Raw genomic sequence first — 25,987 nt, forward strand, 5'->3', positions numbered from 1 at the left:
CTGGGCACTTTGTCACCCTGGGCCCCCTGTGGCTGTCTGTGCTGAGGCCGTGCTCTGACTTTGTCTCTGTCCTGTCCCCGCCATCCTCCTCCTCAAACCATCCCTGTCTTCATCCCCACCGCTCTACCACCTCATCCTGTTCCTTATCCCCATCCGAATCCGAATCCTCACCCCATCCCATCCACATCTTCATCCTCACCCCATCCCATCCACATCTTCATCTTCATCCTCCTTCCATCCCATCCTCATCCTCATCCTCATCCTCACCCCATCCCATCCTCATCTTCATCCCCATCCCATCCTCATCTTCATCCTCGCCCCATCCCATCCACATCTTCATCCTCACCCCATCCCATCCACATCTTCATCTTCATCCTCCTTCCATCCCATCCTCATCCTCATCCTCATCCTCACCCCATCCCATCCTCATCTTCATCCCCATCCCATCCTCATCTTCATCCTCACCCCATCCCATCCTCATCTTCATCCCCATCCCATCCTCATCTTCATCCTCACCCCATCCCATTCTCATCTTCATCCTCACCCCATCCCATTCTCATCTTCATCCTCATCCCATCCCTATCATTATCCTCATCTCCATCCTCATCCTTAAACCATTGCCATCTTCATCCTCCCATCCCATCTCATCTCATCTCATCTCATTCCCTGTCCCTGTCCTCATTGTCATCCCATCCTCATCTTCATCCTGTCTTTATCCTCATCCCATCTTCTTCCTCATCCTATCCTCACTCATCCCATCCTCATCGCATCCTTATCCCATTCTCATCCTATCCTCATCCCATCCTCATCTTCATCCCATCCTCATCATCCCATCATCCCATCATTCCATCATCATCCCATCCTCATCTTCATCCCGTCCTCATCCTCATCCCATCTTCATCTTCATTCCAACCTCATCCCATCCCATCCCCACCCCGTACTCATCTTCATCCTCATCCCCATCCCATCCTCATCTTCATCCTGTCTTCATTCTCATCCCATCCTTATCCCATCCTCATCCTCATCCTCCTCCCATCCTCATCCCATCCCATCCCCATCCCATCTTCATCCCCATCCCATCCTCATCCCCTTCTGCACCTTGTCCCATCCCCCCCCGTGCCCCCCGCCTGCTGCGCTGGCTGGCAGGGCGGGGAGTGGGAGCGCGGGGGCTCGGCGGAGGCTCCCCCCGAGGGCTCTGACGAGGAGGAGCGGGGGGGCGCGGGGGGGGCGGAGCTGCTGTCCCCCGGCGGGCAGGCGGACGTGCAGACGCTGGCCTTCATGCTGCAGGAACAGCTCGAGGCCATCAACAAGGAGATCAAGTCAGTGCCTCCCCTGGGACCCCCCGCGGGCACCCCAGGGACCCCCCAAGGACCCCCCGACCCCGGGACCCCCACCCAGGGACCCCCCAACCCCAGGACCCCCAGGGACCCCCCATGGGCACCCCAGGGACCCCCCACAGGGACACCCCAGGGACTCCCACCCAGGGACCCCCAGGGACTCTCCTGCAGGCACCACAGGGACACCTCAGGGACCCCCAGGGACCCTCAGGGGCCCCCACTGAGGGACACCACCCAGGGACCCCCCAGGACCCCCACCCAGGGGCACTTCTCCCAGAACCCCCAGGGATCCCCACCCAGGAGCACCCCCCGGGGACACACACCCCTGGGACCCTCCCCCTGGGACCCTACGGAACACCCAGGGACATCCTGGGACCCCCCACCCAGTGGCACCCCCAGGACCCCCTGCTCCCCCCCCGGGGCATCCTCCCCAGGACCCCCCAAACCCAGGGGAACTGCTGGGGCTCCCAACCCAGGGGCACCCCCTTAGGACCCCCCAGGACCACTGCCAGGACCCTCAAAACCCAGAGTTATCCCCTCAGGGACCCCCGCAGGACCCCCAAATCCAAGGATCTAGCCCAAAGGGCCCCCAAATCCCACGGACATTTCCCCCCCCAGATCTCCCCAGGGACCCCCAAAGCCCCAGGAACCCCCAAAACCCCCAGATCCCCACCACCCCCAGCAATGGGGGGCTCTGGGGGCTGAAGTGTGGGGCCAAGTGGGAGGCAATGGGGGTCTGTGAGATATTGGGGGGACAATGAGGGATTGAGGGGGACTCTGGGGGGGGGGCCATGGGTGGGGGGTGCCCCCTGACCCCCCCCTTTTACCCCCCCAGGCTGATCCAGGAGGAGAAGGAGTGCACGGAGCTGCGGGCGGAGGAGCTGGAGAGCCGGGTGGGGGGGTGGGGGGCTGGAGGGGGCCCCCCTGGGGCGCTACCGGGGGGGGAGCGCCTCCCTGCCCCCCTCCCTCACCAGCTCCACCTTGGCCAGCCCCTCCCCCCCCAGCAGCGGCCGCTCCACCCCCCGCCTGGCCCCCCCTAGCCCTGCCCGCGAGGTGAGTGACCCCCCAAACACCTTGGGGACCCCCCCACACCCAAAGGCTGGGACACACACACACACGCTAGAAATGGGGAGGGGGGTAAAATGGGGAGGCGGTGTCAGAGTGACACCCCCCCCAAAATGTCTGGGGGGGCAGGGGACCCTCAAAATGAGGGGGACACCCCAAATCACTTGGTGTGTGTGTGTCCCCCAGAACCACGTCCCCAAGGAGGAGCCCCGGGGGGCTGAGGAGAAGGGGCCGGGTCCTGGGGACCCCCCCGCCCCCCCCCCGAGCACCCCGACTGGAGCGGGGGGGCCCCCCCTTGGCGCTGCCGGCGGCTGGGCTGGAAGAGGGGCGCGACTCACGAGTGGGGTGAGTTGGGGGGCTTGGGGCAGGGGTCCCTGGGGACATATGGGTCATATCAAGGTCCTGGGGGGATCCTGGGGTCATATTGGGGTGCTGGGAGGGGTCCTGGGGGGGTCTCTGGGGTCACATGGGTCATGTTGGGGTGCTGGGGGGGTCCTGGGGGGTCTCTGGGGTCATATCAGCATGCTGGGGGGGTCCTGGGGGGTCCCTGGGGTCATATTTGGGTTCCTGGGGTAATTTTGGGGTGATGGGATTCCTGGGAGTCCCCTGGGGTCATATTTGGGTCCTGGGGGGGGCCTGGGGTCGTATTGGCATTCTGGGGGTGTCCTGGGGTCATACGGGGGTGTTGGGGGTTCCTTGGGGGCCATATTGAGGTACTGGGGGTGGCCCTGGGGGGGTCTCTGGGGTTCCTGGGTCATATTGGGGTGCTGGGGGGGGTCTGGGTGCTGTGAGGGTCCTGAGGGGACCCTGGAGTCATATTGGGGGCTGAGGGGGTTCTGGGAGTGTCTCTGGGGTCATATTGGGGTGCTGTGGGGTCCTGGGGAGGGGTGTGGGGGCGGCCCCCAGCCGATGGGTGCTCCCCCCCACCAAGGCTGGTCCCCGAGGGTCCCGGTGCCCCCCCCGACCCCCTGCACAAGACCCCCAAGAAGAAGAGCATCAAGTCGTCCATCGGGCGCCTCTTCGGCAAGAAGGAGAAGGGGCGCCTGGGCCCTCCCCCGCGAGACGCCCCCTCCCTCGGTGGGACTCCCGGCACCCCCCGCCCACCCCCAGGGACCCGGGGTGCCCTCCCCCGGGACCCCCCACCCCCAAGGACCTGCGTGTCTGGGTGCCCCTCTCTCTTCCTGGGACCCCCCACCCCCAAAACAGACCCAGGTGTCTGGGTGCCCCCCCCCCCAACTCTGGGGAACCCCCGACCCCAGGGATCCCCCACCCCCAAAACAGACCCAGGTGTCTGGGTGCCCCCCCCACTCCTGAGATACCCCCACTCCCAGGGACCCGGGTTTCTGGGTGCCACTCCCCCAGTCCCCCCCCTTCCCAGGCATCTGGGCACCCTGAGGTCCCTGTGTGGGTGTGTGGGGGGGTCTCACCCTCTGCCCCCCCCAGCTGGGACCCCCTCGGAGGAGCTGGGCCCCCCCGACGCGCTGGGGCTGGCCAAGCTCTCAGGGGCAGTGGAGAAGGATCGACGGAGCAAGAAAAAGTGAGGGGGGGGGCCTCAATTTGGGGGGTGTCTGGGGCTCTGGAGGGGGCTCTAGGGAGGTTGGGGGGGCTTTGGGGGAGTTTGGAGGGCTGAGGAGGAATTTGGGGGGGGGTGAGTAGCTTTGGGGGGGCTGGGGGGGCTTTGGGGAGGGGTGGGGGTCTTAGGGGGAGTTTGGGGGGGCTGGGAGGCGTTTTCAGGGTCGGGGGGTTGAGGGGGTCTAGGGGGGCTTAGGGAGAGTTTTGGGCATCTGAGGGCTTGGAGGGCTTCGGGGGGGTCTGGGGGGCTTAGGGGAGGCCTTGGGGGGGTCTGAGGGGATTTGGGGGATCTGGGGGGCTTTGAGGGACATTGGGGGGTCTGGGGACGGTTTAGGGGAGGTGGGTGATAATGGGGGTACTGGAGGGGGCAGGAGGGTTGGGGGGGGCTGTGAGTACCTCGGGGGGGAGCTGGAGGGGTTGGGAGGGATTTTGGGAAGTCCTGGTGCATTGGTGGGTGCTGGGGGGGCTCTGGGGGTCTCTGGGGGGTTGGGGGGCCTCGGGGTGCTGGGGGGCTTGGGGGAGGGGGACTGGGGGTGTTGGGGGGCCCGGGGGTCGGTGCCCCCCTCAACTGCCCCCCAGGCACGAGCTGCTGGAGGAGGCGTGTCGACAGGGGCTGCCCTTCGCCGCCTGGGACGGGCCCACCGTGGTCTCCTGGCTGGAGGTGGGGGCTGCGGCGGGTGCCCCCCAACCAAACTGGGGGGGCTGGGGGAGGGGATGAAGTCGCTGCTGGGGGGGGGTGCTGGGGGGGGGCCCCATGCCAGTGGGTGCGCCAGCTGTGAGTGGGTGGGTGCTGATGGTGCTGTGGGTGCTGTGGGTTCTATACGTGCTGTGGGTGCTGCTATAGGTGCTGTGGGTGCTGTGAATTCTGTGAGTGTTGTAGGTGCTATAGGTGCTGTGGGTGCTATAGGTGCGATAGATGCTGTGGGTGCTGTAGGTGATATAGGTGCTGTGGGTGCTGTAGGTACTGTGGGTGCTTTGGGTGATATAGGTGCTGTGCATGCCATAAGTGCTATAGGTGCTACAGGTGCTGTGGGTGCTGTGTGTGCTATAGGTGATGTGTGTGCTATAGGTGCTGTGGGTGCTGTGGGTGCTATGGTTGCTGTGGGTGCTATCGGTTCTGTGGGTGCCGTGGGTATTATTTATGCTATAGGTGCTGTGGGTGCTGTAGGTGCTGAGGGTGGTATAGGTGCTGTGGGTGCTGTGGGTTCGATAGATGCTGTGGGTGCTGTGGGTGGTATAGGTCGTATAGGTGCTGTGGGTGCTATAGGTGCTATAGGTGCTGTGGATGCAGTAGTTGCTATAGGAGCTGTGGGTACTGTGTGTACTCTAGGTGCTGTGGGTTCTGTGGCTGCTCTAGGTGCTATGGGTGCTGTGAGATTTATAGGTACTATAGGTGCTGTGGCTGCTGTGGGTGCTATCGTTGCTGTGGATGCTGTGGGTGCGATAGGTTATTTAGGTGATGCTATGGGTGCGATAGGTGATGCGGGAGCTGTGGGTGCTATAGGTGCTATAGGCGCTGTGGATGCTGTGGCTGCTCTGGGTTCTGTGAGTGCCATAGGTTCTGTGGGTTCTGTGGGTGCTGTATGTGCTATAGGCGCTATAGCTTCTATAGGTGCTGTGGGTGCTATAGGTTATTTAGGTGATGCTATGGGTGTTGCGGGTGCTGTGGGTGCTATAGATGCTATAGGTGCTGTGGGTGCTCTGGATGCTGTAAGTGCCATAGGTTCTGTGGGTGCTGTGGGTGCCGTGGATGCTGTGTGTGCTGTGGGTGCTATAGCTTCTATAGGTGCTCTGGGTGCTATAGGTGTTCTGGGTGTTGTGGGTGCTGTGGGTGCTATAGGTGCTGTGGGAACTGTAGTTGCTGTGGGTGCTATAGGTGGTATAGGTGCTGTGGGTTCTGTGGGTGCTCTAGGTTCTATAAGTGCTTTATGTGCTCTGGGTGCTGTGGATGCTGTGGGAGCTGTGGGTGCTATATGTGCTGTGGGCACTATGGGTGCTCTAGGTGCTATAAGTGCTGTGGGTGCTATAGGTGCTGTGGGTGCTGTAGGTGGTATAGGTGCTGTGGGTACTGTGGGTGCTACAGGTGCTATAGGTGCTGTAGGTGCTCTGGGTGCTATAGCTGCTATAGGTGCTGTGGGTGCTGTGGGTGCTGTGGGTGCTATAGCTTCTGTAGGTGCTGTGGGTGCTATAGGTGTTCTGGGTGTTATGGGACCTGTGGGTGCTATAGGTGCTATAGCTGCTGTGGGTGCTGTGGATGCTGTGGATGCCGTGGGTGCTATAGGTGCTGTGGGTGCTGTGGGACTATAAGTGGTATAGGTGCTGTGGGTGCTATAGGTGCTGTGGGAACTATATGTGCTGTGGGTGCTATAGGTTGTATAGGTGCTGTGGGTACTGTGGGTGCTCTAGGTGCTGTGGGTGCTTTAGGTGCTCTGGGTGCTGTGGATGCTGTGGGAGCTGTGGGTGCTATACGTGCTATGGGTGCTATAGCTGCTATAGGTGCTGTGAGTGCTGTGGTTGATATGGGTGCTGTGGGTGCTACAGGTGCTGTGGGAACTATAGGTGCTGTGGGTGCTCTAGGTGGTATAGGTGCTGTGGGTACTGTGGGTGCTCTAGGTGCTATAAGTGCTGTAGGTGCTCTGGGTGCTGTGGGAGCTGTGGGTGCTATATGTGCTGTGGGCGCTATGGGTTCCTTGGGTGCTATAAGGACTGTGGTTGCTGTGGGTGCTATCGTTGCTGTGGGTGCTATAGGTGATTTAGATGATGCTATGGGTGCGATAGGTGCTGTGGATTCTCTTGGTGTTGTGGGTGCGACAGGTGCTGTGGGTGCTGTGGGAGCTATAGGTGCGGTGGGTGCTTTAGGTTCTATCGGTGCTATAGGTGCTATAACTGCTGTGGGTGCTATAGTTGCTGTGGATGCTGTGGGTGCCATAGGTGCTGCGGGAGCTGTGGGTGCTATAGGTGCTATAGGCACTGTGGCTGCTGTGGCTGCTCTGGGTTCTGTGAGTGCCATAGGTTCTGTGGGTGCTGTGGGTGCTGTAGGTGCTGTGGGTTCTGTGGGTGCTGTATGTCCTATAGGCGCTATAGTTGCTATAGGTGCTGTGGGTGCTATAGGTTATTTAGGTGATTCTATGGGTGTTGCGGGTGCTGTGGGTGCTGTGGGTGATGTAGGTGCTGTGGGTTCTGTGGGTGCTGTATGTCCTATAGACGCTATAGTTGCTATAGGTGCTGTGGGTGCTATAGGTTATTTAGGTGATTCTATGGGTGTTGCGGGTGCTGTGGGTGCTATAGATGCTATAGGTGCTGTGGGTGCTGTGGCTGCTCTGGGTGCTGTAAGTGCCATAGGTTCTGTGGGTGCTGTGGGTGCTGTAGGTGCTGTGGGTGCTATGGGTGATGTAGGTCCTGTGGTTGCTGTGGGTGCTACATGTGCTGTGGGTATTGTGGGTGCTATAGATGCTATAGGTGCTGTGGGTGCTCTAGGTGCTATATGTAATAGTGATGCTATATGTGCTGTGGATGCTGTGGGTGCTATAGGTGCTGTGGTTCCTGTGGGTGCTCTAGGTGCTGGTGCTAAGGGTGCTATAGGTGCTATAGGTGCTGTGGGTGCTATAGGTATTCTGGGTCTTATAGGTTCTGTGAGTGTTGTGGGTGCTATAGGTGCTGTGGGTTCTGTGGGTGCTATATGTGATGTGGGTATTGTGGGTGCTATAGGTGCTGTGGGTGCTGTGGGTGCTATAGGTGCTATATGTAATATTAATGCTATATGTGATGTGGGTATTGTGGGTGCTATAGGTGCTGTGGGTGCTATAGGTGGTATAGGTGCTGTAGGTGCTGTGGGTGCTGTGGGTGCTTTGGATGCTATACGTGCTGTGGGTGCCATACGTGCTGTGGGTGCTATAGCTGCTATAGGTGCTGTGGGTGCTGTTGTTGCTGTGGGCTCTGTGGGTTTTGTGGGTGCTATAGGTGCAATGAGTACTCTAGGTGATACAGGTGTTCTGGGTGCTATAGGTGCTATAAGTATTGTGGGTGCGATGGGTGCTATGGGTGCTCTTGCTGCTGTGGGTGCTATAGGTGCTCTAGGTGCTGTGGGTGCTATAGGTGATTTAGCTGATGCTATGGGTGCCATAGGTGCTGTGCGAGCTGTGGGTGCTATAGGTGCTGTGGATGCTGTGGCTGCTCTGGGTTCTGTGAGTGCCATAGGTTCTGTGGGTGCTGTATGTGCTATAGGCGCTATAGTTGCTATAGGTGCTGTGGGTGCTATAGGTTATTTAGGTGATGCTATGGGTGTTGCGGGTGCTGTGGGTGCTATAGGTGCTGTGGGTGCTGTGGCTGCTCTAGGTGCTATATGTAATATTGATGCTATATGTGCTGTGGGTGCTATAGCTGCTATAGGTGCTGTGGATGCTGTGGGTGCTATAGGTGCTGTGGTTCCTGAGGGTGCTATAGGTGCTGTGGGTGCTATAGGTGTTCTGGGTGTTATAGGTGCTGTGAGTGCTGTGGGCTCTGTGGATGCTGTGGGTGCTATAGGTGCTGTGGGTGCTATAAGTGGTATAGGTGCTGTGGGAACTATAGGTGTTATGGGTGCTATAGGTGGTATAGGTGCTGTGGGTACTGTGGGTGCTACAGGTGCTATAGGTGCTGTAGGTGCTCTGGGTGCTGTGGATGCTGTGGGAGCTGTGGGTGCTATATGTGCTGTGGGTGCTATGGGTGCTCTAGGTGCTATAGGTGCTGTGGGTGCTATAGGTGCTGTGAGTGCTGTAGGTGCTAAAGATTCTGTGGGTGCTGTTGTTGCTGTGGGCTCTGTGGGTTTTGTGGGTGCTATAGGTGCAATGAATACTCTAGGTGATACAGGTGTTCTGGGTGCTATAGGTGCTATAAGTATTGTGGGTGCGATGGGTGCTGTGGGTGCTATAGGTGATTTAGGTGATGCTATGTCCGTTATAGGTGCTGTGGGTGCTGTGGGTGCTATAGCTGTTATAGGTGCTGTGGGGCTGCTGGGGGTTCTGTACCTGCTATAGTTGCTGTGGATGCTGTGGATGCTGTGGGTGCTTTAGGTGCTGTGGGTACTATAGGTTCTATAAGTACTATGGGTGCTCTAGGTGCTGTGGGTTCTGTGGTTGTGATAGATGCTGTGGGTGCTCTGGGTGCTATAGCTGCTATAGGTGCTGTGGGTGCTATAGCTTCTATAGGTGCTGTGGGTGCTGTGGGTGCTATAGCTTCTATAGTTGCTGGGGGTGCTGGGGGTGCTATAGCTTCTATAGGTGCTGGGGGTGCTATAGGTGTTCTTGGTGTTATAGGTGCTGTGGGAGCTGTGGGTGCTATAGGTTCTATAACTACTGTGGGTTCTGTGGATGCTGTGGGTGCTATAGGTGCTGTGGGTACTATAGGTGGTATATGTGCTGTGGGTACTGTGGGTGCTACAGGTACTATAGGTGCTGTAGGTGCTCTGGGTGCTGTGGATGCTGTGGGAGCTGTGGGTGCTATACGTGCTGTGGGTGCTATGGGTGCTCTAGGTGCTATAGGTGCTGTGGGTGCTATAGGTGCTGTGAGTGCTGTGGGTGCTATACGTGCTGTGGGTGCTATGGGTGCTCTAGGTGCTCTAGGTGCTGTGGGCTCTGTGGGTGCTGTGGGTGCTATAGGTGCAATGAGTATTCTAGGTGATACAGGTGTTCTGGATGCTATAGGTGCTATAAGTATTGTGGGTGCGATGGGTGCTGTGGGTGCTGTGGGTGCTCTAGGTGCTGTGGGTGCTGTGGGTGCTATAGGTGATTTAGGTGATGCTATGTCTGTTATAGGTGCTGTGGGTGCTGTGGATGCTGTGGGAGCTATAGGTGCTGTGGGTGCTGTGGGTGCTTTTGGTTCTATCGGTGCGATAGGTGCTATAGGTGCTGTGGGTGCTATAAGTGGTGTAGGTGCTGTGGGTGCTATAGGTGATATAGCTGTTGTGGGTGCTGTGGGTGCTATAGGTGCTGTGGTTGCTGTGGGAGCTCTGGGTGCTATAGGTGATATAGGTCCCATAGGTGCTGTGGGTGCTTTAGGTGCTGTTGGTGCTATAGGTGCTGTGAGTGCTTTGGGTGCTATGGGTGCTTTGGGTGCTGTGGGTGCTTTAGGTTCTGTCGGTGCTATTGGTGCTATAACTGCTGTGGGTGCTGTGGATGCTATAGGTTCTGTGGGTGCTGTGGATGCTGCAGATGCTGTGGATGCTGTGGTTGCTGTTGGTGCTATAGGTGCTATAGCTGTTGTGGGTGCTGTGGGTGCTATAGATGCTGTGGGTGCTATGGGTGCTGTGGGTACTGTGGGTGTGATAGATGCTGTGGGTGCTCTGTGTGCTAGAGCTGCTATAGGTGCTGTGTGTGCTGTGGGTGCTATAGCCGCTATAGGTTCTGGGGGTCCTATAGCTGCTATAGGTGCTCTGGGTGCTATAGGTGCTGTGGGTACTGTGGGTGCTATAGGTGCTATAGCTGCTGTGAGTACTGTGGGTGCTATAATTTGTATAGGTGCTGTGGGTGCTATAGCTGCTATAGGTGCTGTGGGTACTATAGGTTCTCTGGGTGCAATAGGTGCTGTGGCTGATGTGGCTGCTCTGGGTGCTGCAGGTGCTATAGGTGCTGTGGGTATTGTTGGTGCTGTGTGTGCCGTTGGTGCTATAGGTGCTGTGGGTGCTATAGGTGATATAGCTGTTGTGGATGCTGTGGGTGCTATAGATGCTGTGGATGCTGTGGGTGCTATGCGTGCTATAGCTTCTATAGGTGCTTTGTGTGCTGTGGGTGCTATAGCTGCTATAGGTGTTCTGGGTGCTATAGGTTTTCTGGGTACTGCAGGTGCTATAGGTGCTATAGCTGCTGTGGGTGCTATAGGTGCTGTGGGTGCTCTAGGTGATTTAGGTGATGCTATGGGTGTTATAAGTGCTGAGGGCACTGTGGGTGTGATAGGTTCTGTGGGTGCTGTGCATGCTGTGGATGCTGTGGGTGCTTTGGATGCTGTGGGTGCTATAAGTGCTTTGGGCTCTGTGGCTGCTGTGGGTGCTATAGGTGCAATGAGTGCTATAGGTGATACAGGTGTTCTGGGTGCTATAGGTGCTATAAGTATTGTAGGTGCTATAGGTGCTCTGGGTGTTAGGGGTACTGTTGGTGCTGTGGGTTCTGCGGGTGCTGTAGGTGCTGTGGGTGCTGTCGGTGCTATAGTTGCTGTGGGTGCTGTGGGTGCTATAGGTGATTTAGGTGATGCTATGGGTGCTATACGTGCTGTGGGTACTGTGGGTGCTGTGGCTGCTCGAGGTGCTTTGGGTTCTCTTGGTGTTGTGGGTGCAATAGGTGCTGTGGGTGCTGTGGGAGCTATAGGTGCTGAGGGTGCTTTAGGTTCTATCAGTGCTATAGGTGCTATAACTGCTGTGGGTGCTGTGGATGCTTTGGTTGCTATAGGTGCTGTGGGTGCTGTGGGTGCTATAAGTGGTATAGGTGCTGTGGGTGCTATAGGTGATATAGCTGTTGTGGGTGCTGTGGGTGCTATAGGTGCTGTGGGTGCTTTAGATGCTGTGGGTGCTATAGGTTCTACAAGTACTGTGGGTGTTGGGGGTCCTATAACTGCTATAGGTGCTGTGGGTGCTATAGGTGCTATAGCTGCTGTGGATGCTGCGGATGCTATGGGTGCTATAGGTGCTGTGGGTGCTGTAAGTGGTATAGGTGATACAGGTGATGTGGGTGCTATAGCTGCTGTGGGTGCTGTGGGTACTATAGGTGCTATGGGGGCCATGGGTGCTGTGGGTACTGTGGGTGCTATAGCTGGCTATAGCTGCTGTGGGTGCTGTGGATGCTGTGGGTGCTGTGTGTGCTATAAGTGGTATAGGTGCTGTGGGAACTGTAGGTGACGTGGGTGCTGTGGGTGCTATAGGTGCTGTGGGTGCTATAGGTGCTGTAGGTGCTCTGGGTGCTGCGCATGCTGTGGGAGCTGTGGGGTTTTGTTGCGACGGAGGGAAGACACAGTCACTCAATATGAGTGATCAGCAGACTTCGTTTATTGTCCCTTACGGTCACCTTTTACGCCTTGTTATAATTAGCTCATGCATATTACAGAAGTTAAGCTCATTATTGGTTAGTTGCCTAAATACCAAGCCCGCCCCTGGTTTCTCTTCTGGAGTTACCTGTTCCCACCTGGAACATTCTTTTCCCACCGCGATCTTCCTGTTTCTGTGTAACAAGGACAGCCAAGGCCAGTGTATTTTGCTTTACTTCAGAGAAGCTGAGAGCGATGTGCATTTCTGTCCAGGGGCTGGACTATGTCTGTGTGACCTTTTCAGCTAGCCAGTTACCCACAGGTCTTATACGTGCTGTGGGTGCTATAAGTGGTATGGGTGCTGTGGGTGCTATAGGTGATAGAGCTGTTGTGGGTGCTGTGGGTGCTATAGATTCTGTGGGTGCTCTAGGTGCTGTGGGTACTGTGGGTGTGATAGATGCTGTGGGTGCTATAGCTGCTATAGGTGCTGGGGGTTCTGTAGCTGCTATAGGTGCTGTGGGTGCTGTGATTGCTATAGGTGCTGTGGGTGGCATATGTTCTTTGGGTGCTGTGGGTGCTGTGGGAGCTATAGGTGCTGAGCAGGTTTCAGTGGGTGCTATAGGTGCTTTGTGTGCTCTGGGTGCTGTGGGTGCCATAGGTGCTGTGGGTGCTGTCCTGCTGGGTGCCGGGTGCTGTGGGTGGTATGGGTGCTGTGGGTGCCATAGGTGCTTTGGGTGCTGTGGGTGTTATAGGTGCTATAGGTGCTGTGGGGGCCATAGGTGCTCTGGGTACTGTGGGTGCTTTAGGTGCTATAGGTGCTGTGGGTGCCGTGGGTTCTTTGGGTGCTATAAGGGCTGTGGGTGCTATCGTTGCTGTGGGTGCTATAGGTGATTTAGGTGATTCTATGGGTGCTATAGGTGCTATAGGTGCTGTGGATGCTGTGGCTGCTCTGGGTGCTGTGAGTGCCATAGGTTCTGTGGGTGCCGTGGGTGCTCTTGGTGCTGTGGGTGCTATAGCTGCTATAGGTGCTGTGGCTGCTGGGGGTGGTATAGCTGCTATAGGTGCTGTGGGTGCTATAGGTTCTCTGGGTGCTATTGGTGCTGTGGGTACTGTGGGTGCTATAGGTGCTGTGGGTGCTGTGGATACTGTTGGTTCTCTTGGTGCTGTGGGAGCTATAGGTGCTGTGGGTGCTGCGAGTGCTGTGGGTGCTATAGGTGCTCTTGGTACTGTGGGTGCTATAGGTGCTGTGGGTACTGTGAGTGCTGTGGGTGCTATAGCTGCAATGGGTGCTATGTGTGATATAGGTGCTCTGGGTGCTGTAGGTGCTGTAAGTATTGTGGGTGCTATAAGTGCTGTGGGTGCTATAGGTGTTATAAGTATTGTGGGTACTATATGTGATGTGGGTGCCATAGGTGCTGTGTGTGCTATAGGTGCTGTGGGTGCTGTGATTCCTGTGGGTGCTGTAGGTGCTGTGGGTGCTCTGCGTAGTGTGGGTGCTATAGGTGCTTTGCGTGCTGTAGGTGCTGTGGGTGCTATAGGTGCTGTGGGTGCTGTGGGTGCTATAGGTGCTATGGGGGCCATGGGTGCTCAGGGTGATGTGGGTGCTATAGGTGCTATATGTGCTTTGGGTGCTGTGGGTGCCACAGGTTCTATAGGTGCTGTGGCTGTGTGGGTGCTGTGGGTTCTGTTGGTGCCATAGGTGCTGTGGGTGCTGTGTGTGCTGTGTGTGGCATATGTTCTTTGGGTGCTGTGGGTGCCATAGGTGCTGAGGGTGCTCTGGGTGCTTTGGGTGCTGTGGGTGTTATAGGTGCTATAGGTACTGTGGGGGCCATAGGTGCTCTGGGTGCTGTGGGTGCTATAGGTGCTCTGGATGCTGTGGGAACTATAGGTGCTGAGTAGGGTGCTGTGGGTGCTATAGTTGCTGTGGATGCTGTGGGAGCTATAGGTGCTGAGCAGGGTGCTGTGGGTGCTGTAGGTGCTGTGGGTGCTGTGGGAGCTATAGGTGCTGAGCAGGTTTCGGTGGGTGCTATAGGTGCTTTGTGTGCCATAGGTGCTGTGGGTGCCATAGGTGCTGTGGGTGCTGTGGGTGCTGTGGGTGCTGTGGGTGCTGTGGGTGCCATGGGTGCTGTGGGTGCTGTGGGTGCCATAGGTGCTGTGGGTGCTGTGGGTGCTGTCGTGCTGGGTGCCGGGTGCCGGGTGCCGTGGAGCATGTTCTGAGCAGGGTGCTGTGCAGCTGTGTGTGGGCATGCTGGGTGTTTTGGGTGCTGGGTGCCGTGGGTGCTGTGGGTTCTGTGGTTGCTGGGTACCGGGTGCTGGGTGTTGGGTGCTGTGGGTGCTGGGTGTCAGGTGCCGTGGCCGGATGGGTGCTGAGCAGGGTGCTGTGCAGCTGTGGGTGGGCATGCCGGCCTGGTACGTGGCCGCGTGCCGTGCCAACGTGCGCAGCGGCGCCATCATGGCCAACTTGTCGGACACGGAGATCCAGCGCGAGATCGGGATCAGCAACCCCCTGCACCGGCTGAAGCTGCGCCTGGCCATCCAGGAGATGGTGTCCCTCACCAGCCCCTCCGCGCCCGCCTCCGCACGCACGGTGCGCTCGCACGGGGGGCTCGCACGAGGGGCCTTTCATGGGGGGCTTTGCACGAGGGGCTTCACACGGGGGCTTCGCAAGGGGAGATTTGCACCAGGGAGCTTCACGCAGGGGCTTTGCACCAGGGATCTTGCACAAGGGGCACAAAGACCTCACGCAGGGGCTCTGCACGGGGGGATTTGCACCAGGGATTTTGCACGGGGGCCTCGCACAGGGGCTTCACACCGGGGGATTTGCACCAGGGACCTCACATGAGGGGCTTTGCGTGGGAGGCCTTGCCCAAGGGACTTTGCACCGGGGCTTTGCACGAGGGGCCTTGGACAGGGGGCTTTGCACTGGGGGGCCTTGCACAAGGGCCTCACACAGGGGGATTTGCACCAGGGAGCTTCACGCAGGGGCTTTGCACGGGGGGATTTGCAGGGGGGGGCCTGGCACAAGAGGTCTTGCATGAGGGGCCTTGCACGGGGGGCTTTGCACCAGGGTCTTTGTATGGTGGGCTTCACATGGGGAGCTTTGCACGGGGGGCTTTGCACCAGGGGGGGCTCATGCAGGGGGCTTCACACCAGGGGCTTTGCGTGAGGGGGCTTGCACGGGGGGCTTTGCACTAGGGCCTTCGCACAAGGGCTCTTGCATGTGGGCTTCACAGGAGGAGTTTCGTGTAGGGGGTTTCACATGAGGGGCCTGACACCAGCGCTTGCACGGGGACCTCACACAGCCCCGCGCTCGGGGGGGGCCTTGCATGGTCTCACGTGGCCTTGCACGAGTGCCTTGCACGAGTCCCTTGCACCAGTGCCTTGCACACCCCAATGACACGTGTGTGTGTCACCCCCCCCAGTCCACGGGCAACGTCTGGATGACTCACGAGGAGATGGAGTCGCTGACGGCCACCACCAAGCCGGTGAGCGTGAGCCCTCGTGTGACGCACGAGGAGGGGGGGTGGGGTGTCGTGGGATGGGGGGATGGGCCCCCCTGATGCGTCTCCCCCCCCCGCCCCTCCCCCACCGCTGCCAGGAGACGAAGGAGATCAGCTGGGAGCAGGTAGGGGCAGGGGCTTGCACGAGGGCAAGGGCTTGCACGACGATGGGCCTTGCACGAGGATGGGGCCTTGCACAAGGGGTTTATAGGAGCCCAGGGCTTCGCACGAGGGTTTGTGCAGGAGGATGGGGCTTTGCACGGGGACCTTGCAGGAACAGGGGGCCTTGCAGGCTGCCATGACCTTGCACGAGCCCCCTCCCCCAGAGCCTTGCACGAGGGACCTTGCACGTGTCCTGCCCCTTGCACGAGGGTTTGCCCCCCCCGCCCCCGAACCCTGAGCCTTGCACGAGGGCAGCCACTGGCACAAGTGATCTTGCACGACGGTCCTGGCAGAGATAAGGGGGGGAAGTTTCACAGGAGGGTCCTGGCAGGGGTAAGGGGGAGTTCAGAAGGGTCCTGGCAGGGCAAAGGACAGGTTTCCCAGGGAGGGCCCTGGCAGGGCTGCGGGCACAGGGGCTGGCAGTGGGGGGGGACCAGCGGTGCCAGGTGGTGGCTGTCCCCAGATCCTGGCCTACGGGGACATGAACCACGAGTGGGTGGGGAACGAATGGCTGCCCAGCCTGGGGCTGCCCCAGTACCGCAGCTACTTCATGGAGTCGCTGGTGGACGCCCGGATGCTCGACCACCTCAGCAAGAAGGAGCTGAGGGGGCAGCTCAAGATGGTCGACTCCTTCCATCGGTCGGTGGGGGGGGGGGGTCCCCACTTACCCCCTAATTATTTTTTTTGGGGGGGGAGGGGTTAGTCCTGGGTGTGGGGTGTGGGTCAAAGGGGAGGGGAGGACCTGGGGATGGAGGGGCAATAGGGATGGGGGTGGTTGTATGGGGTGGGGGAGAACCATTGGGGATCGGAGGGGGGGGGGGTTGGGAATGGGGGACCCCCCCTTGGGATGGGGGACGCCACTTGGAATTGAGGATCCCCCTGGGAATGGGAGGCACTGGGGATGGGGGGTGGTCTCTGGGAACGGGGGTTCCCCAGGTAACAAGGTACCCACCCTGGGAAGGGGGACCCTCAGGGTGACCCCAGGACCCTCTGGGTGACCCTGGGACCCTCGGGGTGACCCCAGCCCCCCCAGGGTGACCCCAGCCCCCCCCCCAGGGTGAGTCTCCATTACGGCATCATGTGCCTGAAACGCCTCAACTACGATCGGAAGGAGCTGGAGCGGCGGCGGGAGGAGAGCCAGGCCCAGAGCACCGGTACGGGGGTCCAGGGGGCTCCTGGGGGGTCCTGAGGGGGTCCTGAAGGGGAGAGCCAGGCCCAGAGCACCGGTACGGGGGCCTGGGAGGGTCCTGGGGGAGTCTGGGGTGTCCGGGGGGAGGCCTGGGGGTTGGGGGGGTGGTCCTGGGGTATCCTGAGTGGGCCTGTGGGGGTCTGGGGGGGGTCCTGAGGTTCCTTTGGGGCACCATGGGGTGCCATGGGTCACTGTGGGGTGCCGTGGGGTGCTGTGGGTCACCTCGGGGTGCCATGGGGGTGCCGTGGGGGTACCGTGGGGTGCCATGGGGGTGCCATGGGGTGCTGTGGGTCACCTCGGGGTGCCATGGGGGTGCCATGGGGTGCTGTGGGGCGCTGTGGGGTGCTGTGGGGCACTGTGGGGTGCCGTGGGGCAGTGACGTGTCCCCCAGACGTGGTGGTGTGGTCGAACGAGCGGGTGACGGCGTGGGTGCAGAGCGTGGGGCTGAAGGAGTTCGCCCGCAACCTGGGGGAGAGCGGGGTGCACGGGGCGCTGCTGGCACTCGACGACACCTTCGACTGGGCTGACCTGGCCCTGCTGCTGCAGATCCCCACCCAGAACACCCAGGTGGGCCACTGGGGGGACTGGGAGGGGCTGGGGGGGGACCGGGAGGAACTGGGAGAGGACTGGGGGCAACTGGGAGGGACTGGGAGGTAGTGGGAGGGGACTGGGGGCAACTGGGAGGGACTGGGAGGGGACTGGGAGGAACTGGGGGCAACTGGGAGGGGCTGGGAGGGACTGGAAGGAACTGGGAGGGGACTGGGGGCAACTGGGAGGGGCTGGGAGGTACTGGGAGGGAACTGGGGGCAACTGGGAGGGACTGGGAGGGGCTGGGGGGGGACCGGGAGGAACTGGGAGAGGACTGGGGGCAACTGGGAGGGACTGGGAGGTAGTGGGAGGGGACTGGGGGCAACTGGGAGGGACTGGGAGGGGGACTGGGAGGAACTGGGGGCAACTGGGAGGGGCTGGGAGGGACTGGAAGGAACTGGGAGGGGACTGGGGGCAACTGGGAGGGGCTGTGAGGTACTGGGAGGGAACTGGGGGCAACTGGGAGGGACTGGGAGGGGACTGGGGGGGACTGGAAGGAACTGGGAGGGGACTGGGGGCAACTGGGAGAGGACTAAGGGGAACTGGGAGGGACTGGGGGCACCTGGGGGTGCTGAGAGGGGACCGGGGAAACTGGGAGGGGACTAAGGGCAAGTGGGAGTGACTGGGGGGCACTGGGAGCACCTGCGGGTGCCGAGAGGGGACTGGGGGCAACTGGGAGGGACTGGGGGAGCTGGACAGCCACAGCCCCCCCCAGGCGCGGCAGCTGCTGGAGAAGGAGTTCAGCGCCCTCATCAGCGCGGGCACCGACCGGCGCCTGGACGAGGTGGGGCCGGGACCCCCCCCTCCATGGGACCCGCACCTATGAGACACCCCCCCCCCCCCCCCCATGGGAGCCCAGAGACCCCACCATGGGTGGCCCCACCATGTGGGATCCTCCAGCTCCCACCCAGTCCCCATCTCAGGGGTCGGGGTGCCCCCCCATACACCCCCAGGGACCCCCCAGCCCCTATCTCAGGGCTCAGGGTGCCTCCCCACCCGTGGGTGCCCCCCCATACACCCCCAGGGACCCCCCAGCCCCTATCTCAGGGCTCAGGGTGCCTCCCCACCCGTGGGTGCCCCCCCACACACCCCCAGGGACCCCCCCAGCCCCTATCTCAGGGGTCAGGGTGCCTCCCCACCCATGGGTGCCCCCCCCATACACCCCCAGGGACCCCCCAGCCCCTATCTCAGGGCTCAGGGTGCCCCCACCCTACACATGGACACCCCCTCAGGGACCCTCTAGCCCCCACCCCCACCGCCTCAGGGACCCTCCAGCCCCCCCCCCCCCGCCTCCCCAGTCCCTGTCTGAGGGGTCAGGGTGCCCCCCCCCACCCATGGGTGCCCCCCCCAGGACGGCTCCAAGGCCTTCAGCCGCTCCCCGTCCTGGCGTAAGCTGTTCCGGGAGAAGGAGCTGCGGGGGGCGGGCCCCGACGCCGCCGAGATGCTGCCCCCGACATTCCGAGGGGGGCCCCTGGGGACCCCCGCCCTGCCGCTGCGCAAGATCCAGCCTGAGGGTGAGGGGGGGGCGGGTGGTATGGGGGGGCAGACTGGGGGTGGTCGGGGGGGGGCTGCAAATGGGGGGGTCTGGGCCATATGGGGAGGCTTGTGGGGGTGGACGACTCGGGGTGGTCAGGGATGGGGGGGCTGGAAATGGGGGGGGGGGGGGGGGGCTGGGTCATATGGGGGGGGTGGAGAAGCCACGGGGGTGGGCACAGAGCTATGGGGGGGGGGGGGGTCCTGACGCTGTGCCCCTTCCCCCTCAGGTAACTCGCTGCCCCCCCAAAGAGGGGATGGGGTGTCTGTGCGGACCTACTCCTGCTAGCGGTGAGGGGGGGCTGGAATGGGGGGGGGGGGGGAGGCAGGATTGGGGAGGGCACCCCTGAGAAATAGGGGAGGGGGCTGGGAAAATGGGGAGGCTGGGGTGGGGGTGGGGGAAGGTCCTGGGGGGGGGTAATAGGGACAGGCGGTTGAGTGATGGGGGAGGAGGGGGGGGGTGCGAAATTGAGGGGGGGGCTCAATTGGAGGGTGTCCTGGTTGTGGGCCCCCCCCTCACTATTCCCCCCCCCTCCCCCAGGTGCCCTGAAGTGATGGATGAAGCCTTGGGGGGGGTGGGGGTGGGGAAGAACACACCCCCAAAAACTGTCCCCCCCCCAAACCACCCCCTCCCCATGTGTGTGTGCAGGGGGGGGTATGGGGGGGGGGGGGGCTTCCCCCCCCAGTTGCCGAGCCCCAGGTGGCTCTGGATCTGCTGCTAAAAAAAGGGGGGGGGGTTGGGGGTCTCCCCTCCCTCCACTGCCTTGCCCCCCCCCTCCCCCGCAGCAACCCCCCCCCCTTTTTAATTCCCTCATCTTGGGGGGGGGGGAGGGGCACGGGGGGGGTTTTGCATGGAAAAAAAATTAAAAAAATGGGGAAACAACCCCAAAACCCTCAAAAATGCGGAGTTTGTGTCACCCCCACCCCAAAAAAAGGAAATGGGGGTCGCCCCCCCCCCCCCATTGACCCTACAGAGCCCCCTGGGCCCCCCCATTCACCTATAGCCCCCCCCAATCTCTGTAGCTGCCCCCCCCCCCCCATATACCACCACCAGCGTTTCAGGCCTTTTATTTGCAGCCCACCCCCCCAAAATGGGGAGGGGGGCACGACATGGGGCGGGCAGCTGAGGGGGGGTTGGTCCCGGCCCCCCCCAGATCCATTCAGGCTTCTGGTGCCTCGAAGAAGCTCGCGAGTGACCTTGCGGAGGGGGGGAAGATTAAATTGCGGGGGGGGGGAATCACACATACATAACACACCCCCCCCCCCAAAATAAGGGGGGGGGATGGGCAAGGTGATGGGGGTTTGGGCCCCCCCATTTTGGGGAGGGGGGGGAGCACTTACTGCAGTAAAGCCCCTGAGAGCTCATCCACGAGGCTCCCTGGAAGGCAAAGGGGGGGTCTGGGGGGGGTGGTGGACCCCCCCCATTGGGGGGTGGGGGAGGTGGGGGGGTCTGGGGGGGGACTCAGGTGGTCGTGGGAGGAGCTGGGGGGGTCATAGCAGGGTTTGGGGGGGGGGCTCGGGGGATTTGGGGGGGGCCGTGAGGCATTGGGGGGCTGGGGGGTGGGGTCGGGGGGGCTGGGGGGTGTCCAGGGGCATGAGGGGGGGTCGTGAAGCACTTTGGGCGTCTGAGGGGTATTTGGGGGACATCAGGGGGATTTGGGGGGGTCGTGGGGGGTCTGGGGGGGCTCAGGGGGATTTGGGGGGGGTCTGGGGGGTGGGGGTGGGGGGTCTCACCGGGCTGGCAGGCGGTGTCACACAGCAGGGGGCACAGGTAGCAGAACTGGCAGCCCTGGGGGGGGGAAAGGGGGGGTAACAGAGATCACTGGGGTCACGGTCACAGGGGTCGCGGGGTCACGGGGTTACCTGGCAGTGGGGACAGTGGTCACCGGTGTCACCCTCGGCGCAGGGACAGTGGGCGCAGAGGCGGCAGCGCTGGAAATGAGGGGGGGCAAAGGGGTCACTGAGGGGTCTTGTGTCCCCCCCCCCCCCCCCCCCCAGGAGTGGCCCTGGTCCCGGGGGATGGGGGGTGTCCCCAAGGGGAGGTCCCTGTCCCAGGGGGGCTCTGACCCCCGGGGGGGGTGTCATGTGTCCCCTCCCCTGCTCAGAGCGGCCCTGATCCTAGGGGGGAGGGGGAGCGTCTCTTGTCCCCAAGGAGGGGGGAGGGTCCCTGTGCCAGGCAGGGGGGTTCCCAGGGGGTCCCCAGGGGGGCTACGTCTGTCCCTGGGGGGGGTCCCTGTCCCAGGGGAGTCTCTGTCTCCAAGGGGTGGTCCCTGTCCCAGGGGGGTCCCCAGGGGGGCATGTCTGTCCCTGGGGGGGTGTCTCTGTCCCGGGGGGTCCCCTGCCCCCCCCTCCCAGTACCTTGCATAAGGTGCAGTAGCGGCAGATGGAGCCAGGCTGGTAGCGCCCTTCGGCCTCCTCCTCCTCCTCCTCCTCCTCACTCCCTGAAATTTGAGAGGAGGGGGAAGGGAGGTGTCACCCCTGACACTTGAGTGTCCCCTCTTCCCCCCAACCCCGGCCCATCCACCTTCATCTTCCTCAGAGCTGGCCCCGTCACCATCCTCATCTTCATCTTCATCATCCTCCTCAGAGCTGGGGGGCTCAGCTCGGTGAAGGCCTTCATCGCCCTGGTGGTCCTCATCGCCATGGTGACGGTGGCCTTCATCATCGTTGTCACGGTGATGGTGGCCTTCCTTGCCATCGTGGTGGTAGTGGTGGCCTTCATCATCGTCATGGGGATGGTGGCCTTTATCATCATCATCATCGCCACCATGGCGATGGTTGTTGGGGGCTTCCTCATCGTCATGGTGACGACTGGTGGGGTCATGGTGAGGAAGAGGATGGTGCTGGGGGTCCCGGTCCCCATGGTGGCCGTTGTGGTGATGATGATGATGAAAGGGGGGTTCCCCGTCACCACGGTGATGCTGGGGTTCCCCGCTGCCATGGTGATGACCAGGGGGGTCCCCCCCACTGCTGTCGCCATGACGATGATGCCCAGCCTCCTCGTCGTCATGGTGATGATGATTATAATGATGGCGGTGCTGGGTTTCCCCATCGCCGGGATGATCCCGGGCCCCGCCCCCCTCGTTGCCATGGTGATGGGGATGCTCCTCGTTGCCATGGTGACCCCCGGGGGTCCCCCCTTCCCCGCCGGGAGGGCCCCGGGCCAGCAGTAGCCCCAGGAGCAGCCCCAGGAGCCAGGACCCGGCCATGGCGACGACGGCTCTGAGCGACAGCCCCAGCTGCCCACCCCTCCCCCACCACCCCCACCACCCCCTCCGCTATAAATAAACCCATTTGGGGGGGGGGGGGAGCTGTGACCTGAGGGTCACCCCAAAGGCCACCCGGACGCCTGGGTCCATCCCACAGGCCCCCCCCCCAAATAAACTCGCTTTGCCGCACACTTGGGGGGCAGCCCCCCCCTCCCCCTCCCATTATTCTGGGGGGGGGGATGGGCAGGAATTGGATCCCCTCAGGGTTATAAATAGCCACCGTGTGTGTGTGTGTGTGTGTGTGTGTGTGTGTGTGTGTGTGTGTCCATGTGCTGCCCCGAGGGGTTATGGGATACCCAGATGTATTGGTCACTTTTTTTTGGGGGGGGGGGGGGCATCCTAACCCCTCCCCCTCCCCTGGGGGAAGCCGGAGGTCTGGGCTCAGGGACAAGCGGGGGCAGGAAGGACACGAAGTGGGGGGGAGGGGGGGGCAAGGGATGTGTGTCACCAACAACAGGTCCCCTATCTGGCCTTGTCCCCCCACCCCCAGGTAGCCTTGGGGGGGGGGAGGCAGCTGGGGGTGGGGATGGGGGATAAAGGGGACCCCCCCCCAGGAGGTGCCAGGCCCACAGCATCATGGGGGGTGCGCAGGTGAGTGCGGAGAGGGACGTTGTGGGGCTGGGGGGCAGCTGGGGGGGGGGACGGAACCATAGGGACCCCCCCATGGGCAGCTGTGGGGGAGGAGGGCCACGGGGACCCCCATTATGAGCAGCTGGGGCAGGGGGGCCATGGGGACCCCCACCATGGGCACCTGTAGGGCTGGGAGGGCAAGCTGTGGGGTGGGGGGGGGCCATGGGGACCCCAACTAGGGGCAGCTGAGGGGGGGCAGGCATGGAGACCCCCATCATGGGGATGTGGGGGCAGGGAGGCCATGAGGACCCCCCCATGGGCAGCTGTGGGATGGGGGGGCCACGGGGATCCCCCCATGGGGCAGACCCCCCAGGCTTCCCCCCGTGTCCTTCAGGTGCTGGTGTTGGTGACGCTGATGGGGACCCACTGGCGGTGGGGACCCCCCCTGGCCCCGGGGCCCCCCCTGATTGTGGGGAGCCCCGTGGGGGGGGGTCCGGGCCGCCCCCCCTGCCGCCCCATCAATGTGACAGTGGCGCTGGAGAAGGACGAGTGTCCCCAGTGCATGGCTGTCACCACCACGGCCTGCGGGGGGTACTGCCGCACCCGGGTAGGGGGCTGGGGGGGCTATGGGGGCGGGGGTACTGCCACACGTGGGTAGGGGATTGGGGGGGGCTGGGGGGGGCTGGCGGGGGGGGTACTGCCACACGTGGGTAGGGGATTGGGGGGGGCTGGGGGGGGCTATGGGGGTGGGGGATGCTGTCACACGTGGGTAGGGGGCTGGGGGGGGGGCTGGGGGGGGCTATGGGGGTGGGGGATGCTGTCACACGTGGGTAGGGGATTGGGGGGGGGCTGGGGGGGGCTATGGGGGTGGGGGATGCTGTCACACGTGGGTAGGGGATTGGGGGGGGCTGGGGGGGGCTATGGGGGTGGGGGATGCTGTCACACGTGGGTAGGGGATTGGGGGGGCTGGGGGGGGCTATGGGGGTGGGGATGCTGTCACACGTGGGTAGGGGATTGAGGGGGCTGGGGGGGGCTATGGGGGTGACGGGTACTGGCACACACGGGTAGGGCTGGGGGTACTGGGGGGGCGGGGGGTCTCTAGGGGCTATGGGGGGCTGGAGGCGGGGGAGGGGCTATGGGGGGGACACGGGGGCAGAGGGCAGGGGGTACTGCTGCACGCGGGTAGGGGCAGGGGGCTGGGGGGGTCTATGGGGGCGAGGGGGCCATGGGGGGCCATCGGGGGGGGGGCCTGATCGGGGGGGGGGCTGTGGGGTACCGGGGGTCCCGGGGGCACTGCGGGGGGGGGGGGCGCGGAACTGTGGGCGTCCCGGGACACTGAAGGGGGTGTCAGGGCTCAGGGGGGGTCCCAGGGGGGCTGGGGGGGGGGGGGGGGGGTACCATGGTGCGGGGGGGGGAGGGTACCAGGGAGCTGGGGGGGTCCCGCGGCGCCGTGCCGCGCGGGGTGACACCCCCCCCCGCCCCCCCCCAGGCCCCCGTGTACCGCAGCGGCGCTGGGCCCCCCCCCCCCAGGCTGCCTGCACCTACCTGGGGGTGCGCTACGAGCGGCGCGCGCTCCGGGGGTGCCCCCCCGGGGCCGACCCGGGGCTCGCGCTGCCGGTGCCGCTGCGCTGCGGCTGCGCGCGCTGCCCGCTGGCGGCCGCTGACTGCGGGGGGGGCGGGGGCGGGGCCGGCGCGCTGCGCGGGGGGGGACGCCCAATAAACCGTCACCCTGCAGACCCCCACCTTGACCCTGGGGACCCTCCACCTTGGGGACCCCCATCCTGGGGACCCTCACCCTGGGGACCCCCGACCCCAACACAACGACCCTTGGGGACCCCCAACCTTGGGGACCCCCGACTCTGGGGACCCCCACCCCAGCACCCCAACCTTGGGTACTCCCGGACCCCCACCCCGACTCTGGGAACCCCTCCGCCTTGGGGACCCCCCACCGACCCCTGGGGACCCCCCGACCTGGGGGACCCTCACCCTGACCCTGGGGACCCCCCACCCCAGCACCCCAACCCTGGGGACACCCGGACCCCCACCCGCGACCCTGGGGACCCCCCGACCCTGGGGACTCCCGGACCCCGACCCCGGACTCTGGGAGCCCCTCCGCCTTGGGGACCCCTGACTCCCCACCCCGGCCCTGGGGACCCCCGACCTTGGGGGGACCCCTGACCCCCCCACCCCGGCCTTGGGTGCCAGGGTGCCCTGGAGGGGTCCCAGGGGGATCCCTGCGGGATCCCAGATCCCATCCCAGGCCCCAGGTTCCCGCCTGGATCCCAGGCTCCCGCCCAGATCCCGCACCCCCCCCCTCGATCCCCCGGGATCCACCAGACCATTCAGCGAGTGCAAAAGATCCCGGTGTAATGAGCGCGGGGCGGGGGGGCACACAGCGTCCCGGGGCGGGGGGGGGATGCACATTGTCCGTTCCCCCCCGGGGGGTCTCTCGGTGCAGGGGTCCCCCCGGGGGGGGTGCCCTGGGAAATGGGTGCCCGGGGGGTCCCGGGGGGGGGGTCCCGGGGGGGGTCCCGCGCCCCCCTAGATGAGGTCCATCAGGATGTCCTCCTCCATGACGCTGGGCGCCTGCACCGGCTGCAGCCCAGGCTGGGGGGGGCCCCCGCGGGCCGGGGGGGGGGGCAGCAGCATCTGGCCTGGGGGGGGGGGAGCACAGGGTCGGGGGGCTGCGGGGGGCCGGGGGGGGGGGGCAGCCGCCGTGGGGCTGCGGGGGGGGAGGGAAGGGTAAGGGCAATGGGGGGGGGGGCGGTGGGGGTCCTGGGGGGGGGTCACCTGGGATGGGGCCACAGGGGGGGCTGGGGGGGACAGTGGGGGGGCCGGGGGGGGGGGGTCCACATAGGGAGGGGGATGCAGGGGGGAGCAGGGGGGGGAGCGGGGGGGGGGGGGCAGGGGGGGTCCCAGGGCTGACTCACAAGGGAGGGGGGGCCTGGGGCCACTGTGGGGACCAGGGGGGGGCAGTAGGGGGGGTCCCCGGGGTGGGGCAATGGGGGTCCCGGGGGAGTGGGGGGGGGAGGGGGGGGGCAGTGGGAGTGCCAGGGGGTGTAGGGGGGTCCCCGGGGTGAAGTGGGGGTCCCAGGGGAGTGTAGGGGGGGGGGCCCTGGGGGGGGAGGGCAGTGGAGTGGTCTGGGGGGGAGTAGGGGGGGGTCCCAGAGGAGGGCAGTGGGGGGGGGCAGTGGGGGGAGGTCCCGGGGGGGG

The 25,987-nt window shown here is 63.2% G+C and overlaps 3 protein-coding genes across 3 annotated transcripts in view; 2 read left to right on the plus strand and 1 right to left on the minus strand.

The window, feature by feature from the left end:
- LOC130143530 (liprin-alpha-3-like) overlaps positions 1 to 19,587 on the plus strand; it is a 32,667-nt gene extending 13,080 nt beyond the window's left edge. Inside the window, 18 exon segments of the mRNA XM_056326222.1 lie at positions 1,147 to 1,319; positions 2,173 to 2,233; positions 2,235 to 2,390; positions 2,589 to 2,647; positions 2,649 to 2,742; positions 3,347 to 3,479; positions 3,846 to 3,939; positions 4,554 to 4,635; positions 14,350 to 14,550; positions 15,386 to 15,448; positions 15,562 to 15,588; positions 16,089 to 16,264; positions 16,682 to 16,779; positions 17,206 to 17,381; positions 18,118 to 18,186; positions 18,754 to 18,916; positions 19,166 to 19,226; positions 19,477 to 19,587. Of these exon segments, the coding sequence (XP_056182197.1) occupies positions 1,147 to 1,319; positions 2,173 to 2,233; positions 2,235 to 2,390; positions 2,589 to 2,647; positions 2,649 to 2,742; positions 3,347 to 3,479; positions 3,846 to 3,939; positions 4,554 to 4,635; positions 14,350 to 14,550; positions 15,386 to 15,448; positions 15,562 to 15,588; positions 16,089 to 16,264; positions 16,682 to 16,779; positions 17,206 to 17,381; positions 18,118 to 18,186; positions 18,754 to 18,916; positions 19,166 to 19,224 (1,884 nt within the window). The 3' untranslated portion in view covers positions 19,225 to 19,226; positions 19,477 to 19,587.
- Positions 19,588 to 19,997: 410 nt separating this feature from the next.
- On the minus strand, positions 19,998 to 22,174 carry LOC130143531 (sarcoplasmic reticulum histidine-rich calcium-binding protein-like). Its single transcript, XM_056326223.1, has 6 exons — positions 21,446 to 22,174; positions 21,294 to 21,368; positions 20,799 to 20,867; positions 20,670 to 20,724; positions 20,277 to 20,313; positions 19,998 to 20,132 (listed from the first exon to the last, which is right to left on the minus strand). Exons 1-6 carry the CDS (start codon positions 22,142 to 22,144, stop codon positions 20,096 to 20,098), a joined length of 972 nt encoding a protein of 323 aa, XP_056182198.1. The 5' UTR covers positions 22,145 to 22,174; the 3' UTR covers positions 19,998 to 20,095.
- Positions 22,175 to 22,671: 497 nt separating this feature from the next.
- Positions 22,672 to 24,952, plus strand: LOC130143529 (proline-rich protein HaeIII subfamily 1-like). Its single transcript, XM_056326221.1, is given in 4 exon segments — positions 22,672 to 22,795; positions 23,169 to 23,381; positions 24,264 to 24,290; positions 24,293 to 24,952. Coding segments are annotated over 4 exon segments (915 nt in total). The 5' UTR covers positions 22,672 to 22,780.
- Positions 24,953 to 25,987: the final 1,035 nt, after the last annotated feature.

The sequence above is a fragment of the Falco biarmicus genome, unplaced genomic scaffold (assembly GCF_023638135.1).
Source record: "Falco biarmicus isolate bFalBia1 unplaced genomic scaffold, bFalBia1.pri scaffold_390, whole genome shotgun sequence".
Lineage (NCBI taxonomy): Eukaryota > Metazoa > Chordata > Aves > Falconiformes > Falconidae > Falco > Falco biarmicus.